General features: G+C 42.8%; 1 protein-coding gene across 1 annotated transcript; it reads left to right on the forward strand.

Moving 5' to 3' along the window:
• Positions 1 to 1615: 1615 nt before the first annotated feature.
• slc13a5b (solute carrier family 13 member 5b) lies at positions 1616 to 9956 on the forward strand (the record flags this gene model as incomplete). Its single annotated transcript, XM_084441930.1, has 12 exons — positions 1616 to 1714; positions 3422 to 3550; positions 3956 to 4092; positions 5073 to 5299; positions 5439 to 5613; positions 5707 to 5829; positions 5925 to 6137; positions 6297 to 6406; positions 6605 to 6726; positions 7222 to 7383; positions 9527 to 9664; positions 9831 to 9956. 12 exons carry the CDS (start codon positions 1616 to 1618, stop codon positions 9954 to 9956), a joined length of 1761 nt encoding a protein of 586 aa, XP_084298056.1.
• Between the last annotated feature and the right edge of the window lie 5815 nt (positions 9957 to 15771).

Here is a 15771-nt window from a genome sequence, read left to right on the forward strand (position 1 = left end):
CATAAACATATTACCCTACTTTGTCAGTAGCTGTGACCGCTCTGAAATTATTTTACACGTTTACGGCTTTCATGCGATATAAAGTGGACTGGCAATTGCGAATAAGAAACCTGCTCAGCCTCAGTTGCACGCCTCATACACTGCTATAGCCTATAGGAAGTAGCCCAGGGCCACTGGCCTGTAGGGGCCTTTCACTTGCAATGGTAGGTTACAGTATCACTCAGCTAGTAGGGGTTATTAAGTTGCACGCACCATAAACTATATATAGCGTGAACGTAAGGGTTGGTTGATCTGTCCGTGCTTGTTTATTGGCTGTTCTTCAGGTAACCCCGTGTTTCACGTCACAACGATAAGAACTGTGAGTAATTCCCTTAGGAAGAAGTGTAGACTTACGATAAGGGGGCATAAAGGGCTCAAAATATCTGCCAGAGAGCCCACATGTACTTGCCGATTTAACATTGGGACACCCTAAGCCCTCGCGGACTTGAATCTGTGAGTCTGCAAGGGTGAACATTGGGATTGGGCCTGGATATTGGGATTGGGCCTGGATATACAATCGTTCTAACGGAATCCGCTCGAACAGAAATTTGTTCTTGCCAATCACAACCGCTTCTCTAATATGGGGCAGGTTTAATAAGATGGAAAAGAAGAGCACCGTGGAGGCATTTTCGCTGATTGGTTGTATGTCTATTGTGTTCAGGCATTTTGATTAACGCCCTTAAGAAAGCATCTGTGAGTTTCCCTTCGCATTTTTGCGAATTGGGTTTGGTAAAATCAGGCTAACAAATGTGTTCCCCATGAGAAAAGACATAAGTACCAGGTTTCATAAATATTAATCAAACGGGGTTGAAATGCCAGCAAGTTTGCGATTTGAATCTGATAGCCTACTATCATGATAATTCTTTCTGGCATAGTTACTTTTGGCCTGTAGCCTAGTGCAGCATATGCCAATTTAGAACATTTTTGGTCAAAGACTTTTTGAGTTGACCAAGTCAAGGAAGAATAAGTAAGAAATACCAACAATTACAATAGAGGTCGTAGGTTCCCTAATAATAAGTAGCCTACTAGGTGCAACTGCAGCCATAGCTGGATGTAAAAGCGAGTCCATTGACTAAGCACAAAAGTGAAGCTTTCCTTTAAAAGCAAAAATGTGACGGGGCATGATTGTAGCCGTGTAAACCCCAGAGAGTCGTAACCTAAGATGGATACCAATTACAGGGACACAACATGTAAAAGTTATTCAGTAAGGGAACGTTACAAGGACAAAGCCTATAATCAAATACCCCCATGCACGCACGGCGCCCCATCTCTCTCTCTCTCTCTCTCTCTCTCTCTCTCTCTCTCTCTCTCTCTCTCTCTCTCTCTCTCTCTCTCTCTCTCTCTCTCTCTCTCTCTCTCTCTCACTCACTCACTCTCTCTCACACACACACACACACACACACACACACACACACACACACACACACACACACACACACACACATCAGTCTCTCTCCTCATTATGTTGCAAGTCCCTCTTCTCACTCCAACCCCCCCTCCCCCTCCCCCGCCGCTTGGATGTAAAAGACGGTCCTCTGTACGCAAACTTTCTTTTTAGTTGCCCTCAAGTCAAAGAATGGCATCCCTGAAAGGGCTTCGATATCTAAAGAATGAATTTATTTTAATTTTCACCCCGTTAATCCTTCTCCCACTGCCTTTGGTGATCGGGACGACGGTATGTAGCCTAGCTTATTCCATAAGAAAAGGTTTATCTATGTAGCCTATTTCACTCACCTCTTATTTTGCATAGCGGTAAACCTATCTATAGGTTACTGTAGGCTACGTTAATTGTAGCCTACGACAAAAAGTTGATCAAACATTACTATATGGTATAAACTAGAAATGTATATGCATTAGTGCTTATTTTATCCACCTTAATGAATAGGCTAAATAATAGCCTAATGTCGGGGTGTTTTGTGGGTTATGCTCGTCTTGCACCTGTTGATGCCGGCTGATGCGCTTAATTGCCCGGCCAGACAGGCAATCACAACGTTGTAGCCTCGCCTGGGAACAAATTGTGCATGGCAATCATGTTCGGTGTTCCTATTTTAGCCATTGCTTTAACACATTGTTACATGTAAGGTCAGGTCATAAAATAAGATAAGATATCCTACAACGTTATTGTACAACCAAGGTTGGAAATGTGTCTTTGGTCACAGGGTAGCCTACAATAAGGGAACAAAAAGCAGCACTCACATTCCACAGATAGACAATGGAATCAAATGAAAAAGTTGTTTTACCCAGTTCAGTGCTCGAGGCACCCTAAAACAAGCCAGTCATTGGATTGAGGTTCCAGGATTCCATTAAAAAAAAAGTGATGTAAGCAGACAGCTTACCTATAAGAGCTTTAAAAAATAAACAAATACCAGTGATAGTTGCGCCTTTCAACAAAACAAGGCCAACATACCTTATCATACAGGACGCAATGGTGAGGATCATATCTGTCACCATAAATCTGAGGGCAGAGTGATCGACCTGAGTCCAGTTGTTTCCACAATCATCTTCCTACTAATCAAAAGAAAGCTAGATCTGTTTATGTACAGGGATCCAATTTTCTGTCGCAGCTTGTTATCCACATGGAACTTAAATGAAAATAGTATAAAGCATGAAAAGTATAAATGTGTAAGCATCAATACGCTTGTAATTGTAAGTGTTTCTACTTTTGAATGTAGTGGGCTATCTAGCTTAATGGATAAATAATGGAAAGTATACTGTAAATGGTATCTAAATGAGTATAAGTCATCAATAAGCTTGCCATTGATTGTTTCAGTGTTGTTGTACCTAAAATGATTGAGTAGGGACTGAAAGTAGCTGAAAGACTGATATGACTGAAAGAGTATCTCCCAAAGACATCCACTTAGTTATCATGCAGATATGCGGGCAGAGCACCCAGGATATGCTCAGGGGTCTAATTTTGAATTTAAATGTATAAATGGTAGAAAGCCCACGATATACTTGCTTCTAACTACGCGTACGCGTCTAGGTCATAGCTACTGAATCCTCCATCTGGTTCAATAGTGCCTGAGCATGTAGTCACATAAGGGGTAGACTGGAGTTTAGATAGGCTACATGTTATATTGGACACATCCATGTGTTGTTTCAATGTAAAATACAGTATATGTCATCACTTTCATGCACACAGAGATCTTATAACCATGACCAAGATATCTGACTCTGGACCTTGTACTTTGTACTATTGGCTACTCTAAATGTGCCAGCACTGCATTAGGCTACTAATAAATGCTGATTTGTGACCTGGCAGTGTTAAGTCAGAAAAGTCGCTCAAAATAAACCACAAGTTAATGAGACCTACAGCTTGCATACTGATGTAGTGTGTGTGTGTTTGTGTGTGTGTGTGTTTGTGTGTGTGTTTATTCCGCAGGAGGCAGGATGTGCCTATGTGATTATACTCATGGCAGTGTACTGGTGTACCGAAGCGCTGCCGCTGGCTGTTACCGCCCTGCTCCCAGCTCTCCTCTTTCCTCTCTTCAGCATCATGAAGTCACAAGATGTAAGCAAGCACCTACTGCATGACAAGCAATGAAGATATCTAACATAAGCAACTGTAATTCAATCTTCAATGAAGATATGTGTGTTGTGTGTGTGTGTGTTGTGTGCTGTGTTGCCCTCACTTGCGTGTGTTTGTGTGCATCACGTGTGGCTAATAAAGACCCTCGAGGTCCAGAAATTATTATGCGTTAATCAATGGCAATTGATTCCATTGTACTGAAGTGGAAATTCAAATGAAATATGTACTGTGTACTATGTACTTGTAAACATGTTATATGTACTTGCACTGTATAAAAGTGTGATTTTTTAAACCAAAGAACATTTGTATATGTTGCATGTGTCACAGGCATTACACATGATCACTGACAGTAATACATGAGTCATTTGGCCATGCCTTGTCTTGCAGGTGTGTATGCAGTACTTGAAAGACACAAACATGCTGTTTGTGGGAGGGCTGATGGTGGCGGTGGCAGTAGAGCACTGGAACCTGCACAAGCGTATTGCCCTGCGAGTGCTGCTGTTTGTAGGGGTGCGCCCAGCTCTGTGAGTCACCCATCATCAAAACACCCATGCTATGTTTGTCACATTACAATCCAGAGTGATATGGTATCAATCAAGATATCAAAGATAGTCATCTTTTGTAGATAGGTGAAATCACCTCATCTTTACAACCACAGGTTATGTGCGATTGTTCTAATGTGGACATATTACTTAACACTTGACTGGATCAGAGAGACTCTTTGTTCAGAGTAAGATTCTATCCTTATCTACACTAAAGGCTCAGTTATGGTCAGTATGACAAGTGTCGTACAACACATGGACAGAAAAGACATCAGTTACTTTACAGTATGTCGGATTGGGGTGTCGCAGACGTGTCTTGCTAGCCTGGCTTCGCCAGCTTGATCATGTGAGCTCATATTCTATTTCACTCTGTAGATCAGTCTGCCCATACAACCAATCAGTCCCAGCTGACCTTATATTGGCCAATCACAACCGTTTATCTAATATGGGTTGGGTTTGATGACTGACCCACATGTGTTGCTCTGATTGGTTGTAGGTCTATCCAATTGCGTCCAGAGACATTTTAGTCCGACCGTTGACAACGCCCCTTGAAAATAGAAAATAAATGCAGGATTTCGGGACCTTTCGCATTTTTGCGAATTGGGTCTGGTGAAGCCAGGCTAGTGTCTTGCACCTCCTGAATTTGTAACACTGTAACGGTGCGTAACGTTTTCAGATTGAGCTCACCCCAGATAATCGGATGGTCACACATACTGTCATAGATTGTCAACGTCATAGATTGTTGTTGCATAGTGGAATTGGTTTGCTATATGGAAGGTTCTCAAACGTTTGTTGTACAAAATATGAACTAACTAGGCCGCCATATAGTTACCGTAAAGTATAGGCCAAACCATATGATACAGAAAGTTAATTCTGTCTTAAGACAACACTTAGGCAACACTTATCTTACCGGCCACAAATGAACCTTAACACATCTGTGTCTCCCCCGGCTCTGTGTCCAGTCTGATGCTGGGCTTCATGGGTGTGACAGCCTTCCTGTCCATGTGGATCAGCAACACAGCCACCACAGCCATGATGGTGCCCATCGTCCAGGCGGTGCTGGAGCAGCTCAACAGCTACAGAGAGGCGGAGATGCCACAGATCCTCAGCACAGAGGAGCCGTCCCAGGCCCAGCCAGGACAGGGGGACCCTGAGGGCAAACAGCCTGTGAAACAGGCTGTGGGACCAGGTGAGCTGAGAGGAAAATACAACTTTGAGACTAACATTGTGTATTCCTAGTGTGTGATTCGGATACAGTATCTGTTTCTATTGCGAGTGTGACCTTTGAGTAGTTCCACATTAACGCCATCTGCTGGTGTTCTGACTAGTGGTGGTGACCTTCTTGGACGCGGAGGTGGAAGCGGCTCGGTGTAAGGAGGCTGCGGAGCAACTGAGGATGTGTAAAGGCATGACGCTGTGTGTGTGTTATGCTGCCAGCATCGGTGGCACTGCCACCCTCACAGGGACTGGCCCCAACCTGGTACTCAGTGGGCAGATGAACCAGTGGGTATCCTTTGTTAATGTATTCCAGCACACCTGCCACTCTACAGTAAATTATCAAAGCATACTTCTTATCATTTTGGGGTTTTCCCTCAGGCTCTTCCCTAAAAACGGAGATGTCATCAATTTCGCCTCTTGGTTCGGATTTGCTTTCCCCAACATGATCCTCATGCTCACCCTGGCTTGGGTCTGGCTACAGTTTGTCTTCGTGGGATTCAAGTGAGTCTGAAGACATTCATAAAACTGAAGGAGGCTTTCGTTGGCATTCTATGGAAGTTACATGCAGATCGTTTTTCCATCCACTACCTCTCCAGCTTCAAGAAGACGTGGGGATGTGGGTCTGTGAAGTCAGAGAAGGAGATAGCAGCGTACAACGTGATCCGCGAGCAGCATCGTCAGCTGGGGCCGATGTCCTTTGGGGAGCTGAGTGTCTTGGGCCTTTTCACTCTGCTGGTGGTATTGTGGTTCACCAGGGACCCAGGCTTCGTGACAGGCTGGGCTACACACCTCTTCAACTCCAACACAGAGTATGCACAGCTTGTACTGTTAAAGGCGCATTAAACGCATGCCATGGACAATATGATATCTATACACATCTTTTTCATGTATTTGACAGAGAAACACATATAAATGTGGAATAATGTTATGTCTGTGCTAATATTTTACTTTTACCTTTACCCACTCAGATATGTGACAGACGCCACGGTGGCGATCTTCGTTGCTGTCCTGCTCTTTGTCCTGCCCTCTAAGCTCCCTCCCTTCTGCTCCCGGAGGACAACTCGGAGCTTTGACACAGGTAGACACACAAACGAAACAAAAACACACACAAACTAAGACAAGTATATAAGATGATGCCTGCTCTTTTCTTGCAGTAATATTTATAACTTTAGATTATCTTCTTTTTTTGGGACCAAATACCGTTTAACTTACTTACTTAACTTAAATACTTTCTTTGACCATAACTAAATAAAACAATGATCTGTTGACTCTGTAGAACCCCAGCTCCCCACCGGCCCCACACCTGCTCTGCTTACCTGGAAGGTGGTTCAGAAGAAAATGCCCTGGAGTATAGTGCTCCTCTTGGGGGGAGGATTCGCCCTGGCCAAGGGCAGCGAGGTAAGTGCCAGGAACAATACAGCACACAAAAAAGGGATGCGTTATTTAGAACTTTTTGTAATAAATAAAATAAATAAAGAAGAACCTTTTTTCAGAGGGTTATTCTATTGTTAGTGCAGCAATGGAGGAATGCACACACATCGGAGCAAAAGTGCAATAGGTGCTCGACAAAAGAGTAGTACTTGAGAAGAGCAACGTCCGCCCCGTTTTAATACCCTCATGGTGAATCTTTTAAATAGGGAGAAACGTTTCAGCCAGGGTGGCCTTCATCGGGTTGTGCCCTAAATTCACAATGGGAGCTTTTATTCTATTGTTACAAATGGTTCTACTGTATAGCACCTTTTTTGAGTGTAATATTTAGATCTATAGCCTTGTTGAACCAGTCCTATTGCTATTAGGTAGATATCTACTGTATATAAAACATTTCAAGTAATATGTTTCATGTCACAGACTATTCATGCTTTATTAAATAGTTGTATGTGTCTCTGACTGCAGGTATCTGGGCTGTCTAAGTGGATGGGCGATCAGATGACCCCCTTGCACACCATCCCTCCTTGGGCAATAGCTATCATTCTGTGCCTGCTGATTGCTACCTTCACAGAGTGCACTAGTAATGTGGCCACTGCCACTCTCTTCCTACCTGTCCTAGCCTCAATGGTAAGGCCCCACACACTGCTCTATAATGATGTTACACAATTAGAGGTAGGGCTGCATGGCCATAGACATTCTACACTGTGACACTACAGAAATATAGAAGTGCAATCAATGGCAGCAATAGTTATTTGATGTGAGGCATGTCCCAATGTGAGCCTTTTTAAAATATTTTCTCCATTTGGAGTCCAGCTTTGAAATGACTCCCAGTAGGGGCGGGTTCATCTTCCCTTGTTTGGTTGGCCCGCCAGTTAGCCATTTGGATTGGATGTGTTGGGTCCCCTTCCCTGGGCCCCATCTCCCATTAGCCACCATGCCAACACACCAGTTCAGTTGAGGCTCTTGTACTGATGCCCGCCCCCATCCTCATTGAAGAATGGCGTCACTGTGCCTAGTAGTCAAGCACTCAGGGAGCACAAGGGCTGGCTCGAGCCGGAATGTGCCAAGCACTGGTATTCAGGGAGAGATTTACACCAAAGACATGCACAGGGGTCTTAGACTCAAATGTGAAAAAGGAGAAAGAGAGTGAGACAAGAGGTCCAGAAAAAGGAGAGCCAGAAAGTGGCATCTTACCAACTACAGGTCTTCTGTGTCAGGCTGCAGTAAATGTGGCTTGTCTGTAATGTCTTTCCAGCGTGGCTCAAAATAAAGAAATACACAAAAAACGCCTTATGAGCTAAGATAGTGATGAGGCACATAAAATGACAGCTGGAATCATCTTCTAACCATAGACTACTGTTCTGGAAACCACTATGTTGAAGAATATTTTATAGACTAAGCAATTCCTCAGACTCTTATTACCTCTGCCGGGCGGAAGGTAATGTTTTCGCCCCTGTCTGTGTGTGTGTGTGTGTGTCTGTCTGCATGCGGACAGGATTAAACAAAGACTACTGGCCCGATATGCATGAAACTCGGTGGAGGGTTGCAGCATGGGCCAAGGAACTCACCATTAAATTTTGACCATGATTCATTTATAGGTGGCTCTACAGTACCCATATTACTGTAACTTCAGTGTAGTGGGGGGTTTAGGTTCCAGTTTCCTCATAGGTTTCAGGTTCTTGGCGCCACTTGCAATACCGAGCTTGGCCACTACGCCGTATTCACCTGGCAGCCATATTGGTCAGTCTGGGGTGCGGATGCGGAAGTGCCCGTTGACTTCAATGTTAAAAGGTCGCTGTAAAAACACCACTTCAAGAACCAAAATAGTCAAAATAACAGGCTGAATACACTATTGAGGTTACAAACTCATCATTACCAGACTCTGATTGTTTTTCACTGCCGTTGTTTTCGCGTTTGGAAATACATTGAGATGAATGAGCCATAGTTAGCCATCAGCTGCATTCACAACGATGTATTTCAAAACGCGAAAACAAAGTAAACAGCAGACACTTTCAGGTGGATGAAAATAAAGTGTCTGCACATTAAAATGATTGACTTCATAGAAAACTATATCTCGCATATAGACTATAGATTTAACATGTCATTGGCTGTAGCCTATAACTCCCATCTCAAATGTACATCTTGTAAACTACTGTCTGCAGACTCTGAACCAGCCCACTCCTCCACTACTGCTCTGCTTGGCTGTTAATGAATGTGAATGGGAAGTCTTCACAAAACTAGCAACGTTTTGGAAATTGGAGAGGAAAGATGTCAAGCAGAAAGAGGAAACTACAGGTGGTGCTACAGTAACCAAAAAGCCAGTAGGAGAGCACAACACATGAGAGGTGGCGTGGGAGGTGGGAGGAAAGGTAGGGGGGGGGGGCATGGAAGGGGAAGAGCAGTTGAGGGGGGGGGGGACGGGGGGGGGGGACAGGGGCGGAGGTCTGCACTCTCTGAGTGCAAGCCCCTCTAGTTATAGTATATTACTGCTATTACTTTGTGGTCCCAGTCCATCATTGCTACCTAGGGCAAGGTTTTCCTTCTCTGTTGTCATGAGTCAGACCCCAAACATACCATACTCGAGAATTACATCTTAATTACCCCCACCTAATGAAGGTTTTGGGTGTAGAACTACAACTCAAGAATTACAACACTTTGAATGTGAGTTGTGATGACTCAGTGATTACGGCACTGACAAGAACGTTGTCATTGGGCGTTTCCTACAGCCCGGTCTCAGACTTTGAGGTGTTGTCTGTTTCGTGTTTTGCAGTCCCAGTCCATTGGGATGAATCCTCTGTACGTCATGGTGCCCTGTACTCTCAGTGCATCACTTGCCTTCATGCTGCCTGTAGCCACTCCACCCAATGCCATTGTTTTCTCTTATGGCTACCTCAAGGTTTCAGACATGGTGAGTCTGGTTGCATTTCATTCCGTACAATTTGAAGTTCACCCTGTTGTGATGAGTAGTCTTCACATAAGGCTCTTTACTCATTGGAACCAGTCATCCAACAGTGGAATGTCCAGAGCATTGCTAAACTAATTTGTGCCTGAATTTTGACCTTGTCCACTTCCAGGCTAAGACGGGAATAGTCATGAACATCATTGGGATCCTGTGCATCACTCTGGCCATCAACAGCTGGGGCAGGGCCATGTTCAATCTGGACTCCTTCCCCTCCTGGGCCAACGCCACCGGGGTGTGAGCTATCGCCTGGATCAGGCCCCGGGAACTGCACAGAGGGCCCTGTCCTGTCCCTCCAATCCTCTTACTTCAGGGAAAACCTCACCTCCAGACAGGCAGCTAAGGATGGCCCGGCGACTGGCCGTGTTCTAGGCTGTTGGGATAAAGGCCGTGTGGCTGACCACCTTGCACAACTGAGTCATGTTTGGAGAGTGTATGGATGTTTAAATTGTTGGAGAAAGACAGTCCTGCTGAACTTGCATTGCTGTAATGTAACATAACATATCTACAGTAAGTTTGGCCTTGGTGGTAATGTGAAGAGTACAGTATGTCCTTGAAACTTGAAAACACCCAAGATGGTATTATCTATTTACACCTCATCACCCCCAGTTATAAACTTGGCTTTATTCTGTCTCATCTCAATGTAACTTTATTTTGTCTTTCATAATGCCTGATGTTTATTCAGTCCAAGTCCAAAACAGCCACTGTAGATATGTTATGTTAGAAGGATAATAATGTTTCTACTGTATCTCTCCAGATTTTATTTTAATCCATTGTGGGTTATATGACATTGATAAACTCTTAATTTGCACTACTAGCCTACCCATTACCAAACAATACTGTACGTGCCCTCCCCTCTCAGTGCTAATCCATATGTAGCCTAGCCTATACTCTAGATCAGTGGTTTTAAAACCCTGGCTCATGACTCTGACTTTGAAAAAACATAATTGTACTTTTATGAATTTGAATCACGTTTGACTTGTATGTGCAATCCATGTATCCCATGGTATTTTTAAGACTTAGACAAACGCTGGTGGATTGCACATCAAAGTTTTTAAGGTTGCATTGAAATTCTATAAATCTAATCTATAATCTATATATATATATATATATATGGGTCCCTTGAAGAAAGTAAAAAAATCGCTGCTTTAGATGAACTTGATTTATCCAATTGCTACTGTACTGCCCTGTTCTGTTGAAATCTTTATATGCATACTTAAATGTCTTATCATTGAGACCAGATGGTTCAAACATTTCTCTGATGATGTATGAATAAATGATTACTTAGAACAATATCGTACTGTATGTGATCACTTGCTTGCTAATTTGTTATATCACTAATGTATTTGAAGAATAGCCTAATTGTATTGACTTGAAAATATATTTATGAGATTTCATTTAGCTGGTTGTTTTTTGTATTATTATGTTGCTGCATTAGTAGTATTGTCAATTGGAATAGCAATAGCATAAAATTATTAATTAAGCATCTTGGCTGATGGCATGTCCATGTCTGTGTATGGACTGTGTATGATGTATTATACAGTAGCCTACTTGTAAAGTCAGATTTCACAGCAATAAATGGTACAAAATGTATGGTGTGAGTATACATGGGATTGAAGGATCTTTACTATAATGATAGGAATAGTATGTATGTGTGTGTGTGTGTGTGTGTGTGCGTGTGTGTGTGTGTGTGTGTCTGTGTGTGTGTGTGTGTCTGTGTGTGTGTGTGCGTGTGCGTGTGTGTGTGCCCCTGAATATGTCCACAAGCGGCCACTGTTTGAACTTGATATGCGGCGGGTGTATTGCTCAGGACCCAAGGTTGTGCATGTGTCACGTGAGGCTGAGAAATTGTACGTTTTGGCTAATATTAACATACTGCTCCATAGTTAGTTTCACCTGTTCTTTCACAATTGCTGCTCCGCCATACACATCTATTGCATCCAAATCAAGCCAGACAATAAATAACTAGCCAAGAAGTACAGCTCAGAATAGAACCCTGCACTGTATGAAGTTGATTCAAACTGTGCTTTTGTCGCGTGTTTCACTGTGGTCTGAGAGAAACGATGCGTCCTGAACGAACAGAATACAATGTCTCATAGTCGTACAGTGTATATGTAAGTTTCTCTTTCAATCAATCCCATTGTACACAATACTAGCTTGCTAACTTGCTAACGTTAGCCAAAACAAGCTATCATTCAGAGAGACTCCTTTTACATAACGAGTCTGTGAGGTTCATGTCTTCCAGCTTGAAGATGCTCCACTGTTTGCAATGCTACAGTGACAAAGCAGTATACCACCATCATAGAACTGCATGCATTATAGCAGGGGCCTTCTTCCTGAATTAACCGTTTACAGTTTGGTTGACTGTACACTATAATACATTGTAGTAGTTAGAAGAGTTTACATGTCGGTTTGTCTCAAGTCTCTTAAATGGGCCATGCCATCAAAAATAATTTTTCATGTACAGTATCCACCTCAGAATTGTTTTTATAGTCTATTTGCTTGCACCTCACCCCGTTGCTAAGGGTTTTCCTATTAATGTAGACTATTAAAGTTGTTTCAATGAGAGAGGTTATCCAGGATTGACTTCAGTTTGTCCCTCATCCTCCTCTGATGAGGAGGCTGTCCAGTTGTTACCCCACGACAGTTGAGTTTGTTTGTCTCCCAGTTCCAGAATCTTGTACTTCCATACTATATAGTATGCCAAAAATTGATTTCTAATTTCTATAGAGGGCCTCAGTTGTCTGTCGGTTTGTTGTTCAGGTGCACTCCAAGGAACTTGTATGCGTCCACCATCTCAATTGCCTCACCCTGGATGGTAATAGGGTAATATCTTAATATGGTAATATCTTAAAGCCCACTCAATTGTGAGTATATTTATTTGTAATGCCTGTGTGTAAGTTAAATTCATTATTCCTTGAAAATTATTTTAGCTTTACTGCCCGATTACAACTAACTGTAGTTCTGTGTGTTACATAATGTTACAGTATGTGAAATTGGTGATTGTAGCTAAGAAATTCTATTCAGAAACAACTACAGCGAGTTTACTCAACTCGAAAATCCCACATGAGAAGCTTTCACTTTTTCCAGTAACATGGTAGTAAAAATACATCACATTCGATTTGGAGTCCAGTCAGTCCACTCTTCAGTGCAGCCAAGAACATGACCACATTCATGAATAACCTAACAAACTGGCACAATACAACATATCTGAGGGGAGGGAAAGGCTGGTCTAGCTATCCGTTTCAATTCACTCAAAAGAGTTTCAGTTGTCTGTGAATGATTTCTCAAACTAATGACAAAACATGATGACTTTCCCTTTTAGCTGGGACAGTACAGTTGTTTTTTGTCTGCTCCTGTCGGTGGCTCCTCTCTGTTTTTGTGTGAGTAGGCCAATATGGTCCAGTAAACACATGTTGCACACATATAGTTTAAGCCTGAGCTGAATGGCAACACCTCGAGAGAGCGCATTGTCACCGTCCCTTGTGTGAGTCCACTGTGGTCAGCAAAGGCTCTGGGTGATTACCTGTAATACCTTGTGTTGTTGCAAGGAGCATATTTCGCAACCATCCATTTATGTACTAGAGGATGACTCATAGTATCCCACAATCCCCTCATCCAAGGTACACTGAGAATCTCACCGTTCTGAAGTTGGTATGTTTCACAGACAAGGCAAGACATGTTTCACAAACACATAATACATTCTTGAATCTTAAAAGGAAGACCATATGACCACAGAGAGCTTGTAAGAAACCAACATTCCATGATATTGACGGTGTTACTTGAAACAAGAAAACGTGTTACTGGATTTCAGAGATGGAAAGGAAACTGTGTGTGTGTGTGCCCGTTTGTGTGTGTGCGTATATGCGTGTGTGCGTGTGTGTGCATATATGTGCATATGTGTGTGTATGTGTGAGAAGGAAAGGGTCAACCCTGACCTTGGCCACAGAGCCAAAGGCAATTAAAACCTTAGACGCTAGTTAACAAGCGGTTGGGTGTACACTGCAGTACAGATCACTATGATCTGAGGTCCAACAGGGAAAAAATCTTATGTAATTACAGTGTCTTTCTCTCCCTTTGCTGCCTTCCAACCACCCTAACCCACTCATTATCCAATTGAAGCAAATGCTCATGTATCATAGCCTGTATTATTGACTATATATAAATATAAGTGTTCTGAAAGAAAGGGAGCATAGCAGCCAATCTCTTTGCTGGGGTTGCATCAAAGCAATTCTCCTGACAAGACCTTTAGTGAACTCACACACAGACACGTCTCTGTTAACTCAGTGCACACTGTGCTTTGCAGTGGTTCACCGAGTGCACCAGAATTAGATTTTTCATACTGGACTAAAATGCAATTCCACTTCTATGGTATGATAGGTTCTCATTGAACCTGCCAAAACAATGAATGATCTAGACCTCACCTCAAGTGCCCACACCAATAGCACCACTCAGGACTGAGAGGAAAGAAGACAGATGCAAAAAAGGCTTTTTTATCCACAAATTGTCTGCTATTCACAGAGTCATGGTGATTCAGACATAGGAAGAGTTTCACAAACCAGACTGATTTCTAAGCTCCTTCTAGCCTTCTAGCTAGCTACAGTATCAATTACTACAACATACAATAAATAGCCTGTCTGATACAATCAACCTTTCCTTGCACTCAAAAACTGTCTCCAATGGCCATTTCAGTCTCTAATTAAGTAAGTGAGACTTAACTCGTGGAATTGTCTACAGCCCAAGCTTAAACTCACCAAGCCAGAACTGAGGGGGACAAAGGGCCATTCTTTGTGTCCTTGGAGGTCAAACTGAGTTAATGCTGACCACAAAAGACCCCTGAAATGAAATTACTTGTTTCTTTGTAAACCTGTTTACAATGGATCATTGGGCCAGCAGTAGCTCGGTAGGTAGAGAAGTCATCTGGGAATCGGAAGGTCCCCGGTTTAATTCCAGCTAGCAGTTTCCAGCTCCGCTTCATTGATTCCTGCTAGCAGCTTCCAACTCTGCTTCGTTGAAGTGTTCTAGCAAAACATTGAACCCCAAATTACTCCCAATGAGCAGGCTAACAGCTGGCTGACATTGGTGTGTGAATGGGTGAATGAGAGAGGCCATTGTAAAGCACTTCGGATAAAAGTGCTATATAAGTGCATTTATGGATGAAATGATAAAAAGCCCTATCGTTAATTAGGTTATCCCTACAGTATGTTTATCAGAGCTATAGCCTTAACAAACATTTACTAAGCAGATAGAGTATTTATTGTTTGTAAGAAATATTTTTTCTGTTGGCCATTAGTCCCAGAGTGATGGCTGCAAACTTCTGTAGAGGTGATTTATGAAGGTTCCCATTTGGCCACACACACACACACACTAGTATGTTGATGAACTATAGAACACATCAATGTAGCCCTCAGTCAAACACATACTGTAGCTAGGTAAATATTAGAAAATACTCAGATTGCACCTATTCTACATTAGGCTGCAGTATCATAGGAAATGGCTCCATCCTCTGGTGCCCCTAGTGTCCTACCAAACCAGGCCAGGTCCAGCCTGGCTGGCTTGTTTCTGTTCAGGACTAGTAGGACACTCCTAGTTATGCCACTGAAATAGCTGTGAATTGAAATCACATGAAATAATGTGACGTGCGCTGCTAGGAAGTCCATTACGGGAATATGAGTGGGGAGCGGAAGGTTATCAGGAAGTGGGAAACTAATGTAGCGGGATCCCCAGGGGTGCACGCCGACGCGACGGCGTAGGCTCATGGGGCAACATTGTTTGTATTGATGCAACATTGGTTGGCCAATATGTAAGTAGAACTTTATTGTACTTTTATTTGTGAATGGTGACAACTTTTAAATTACTGAAATGTATGGGGGGCTCATGGTATTACACTATGTCTTGTTTGTAGCAGGTTGCTGACTGACAGCAGCTAGTTGCATTAGAGAAACGCATGCATCGCACTCTTGTGGTACGTGCCTGGATGTACTTATGTTTTTACTGTGGATGTATATTGTTGTAGTAGGATGTCATTTCTGTTTCTCTGATACTGTGTCTTGTGT

The sequence above is a fragment of the Borostomias antarcticus genome, assembly GCF_949987555.1.
Source record: "Borostomias antarcticus genome assembly, chromosome: 1".
In the NCBI taxonomy this organism is placed as follows: domain Eukaryota; kingdom Metazoa; phylum Chordata; class Actinopteri; order Stomiiformes; family Stomiidae; genus Borostomias; species Borostomias antarcticus.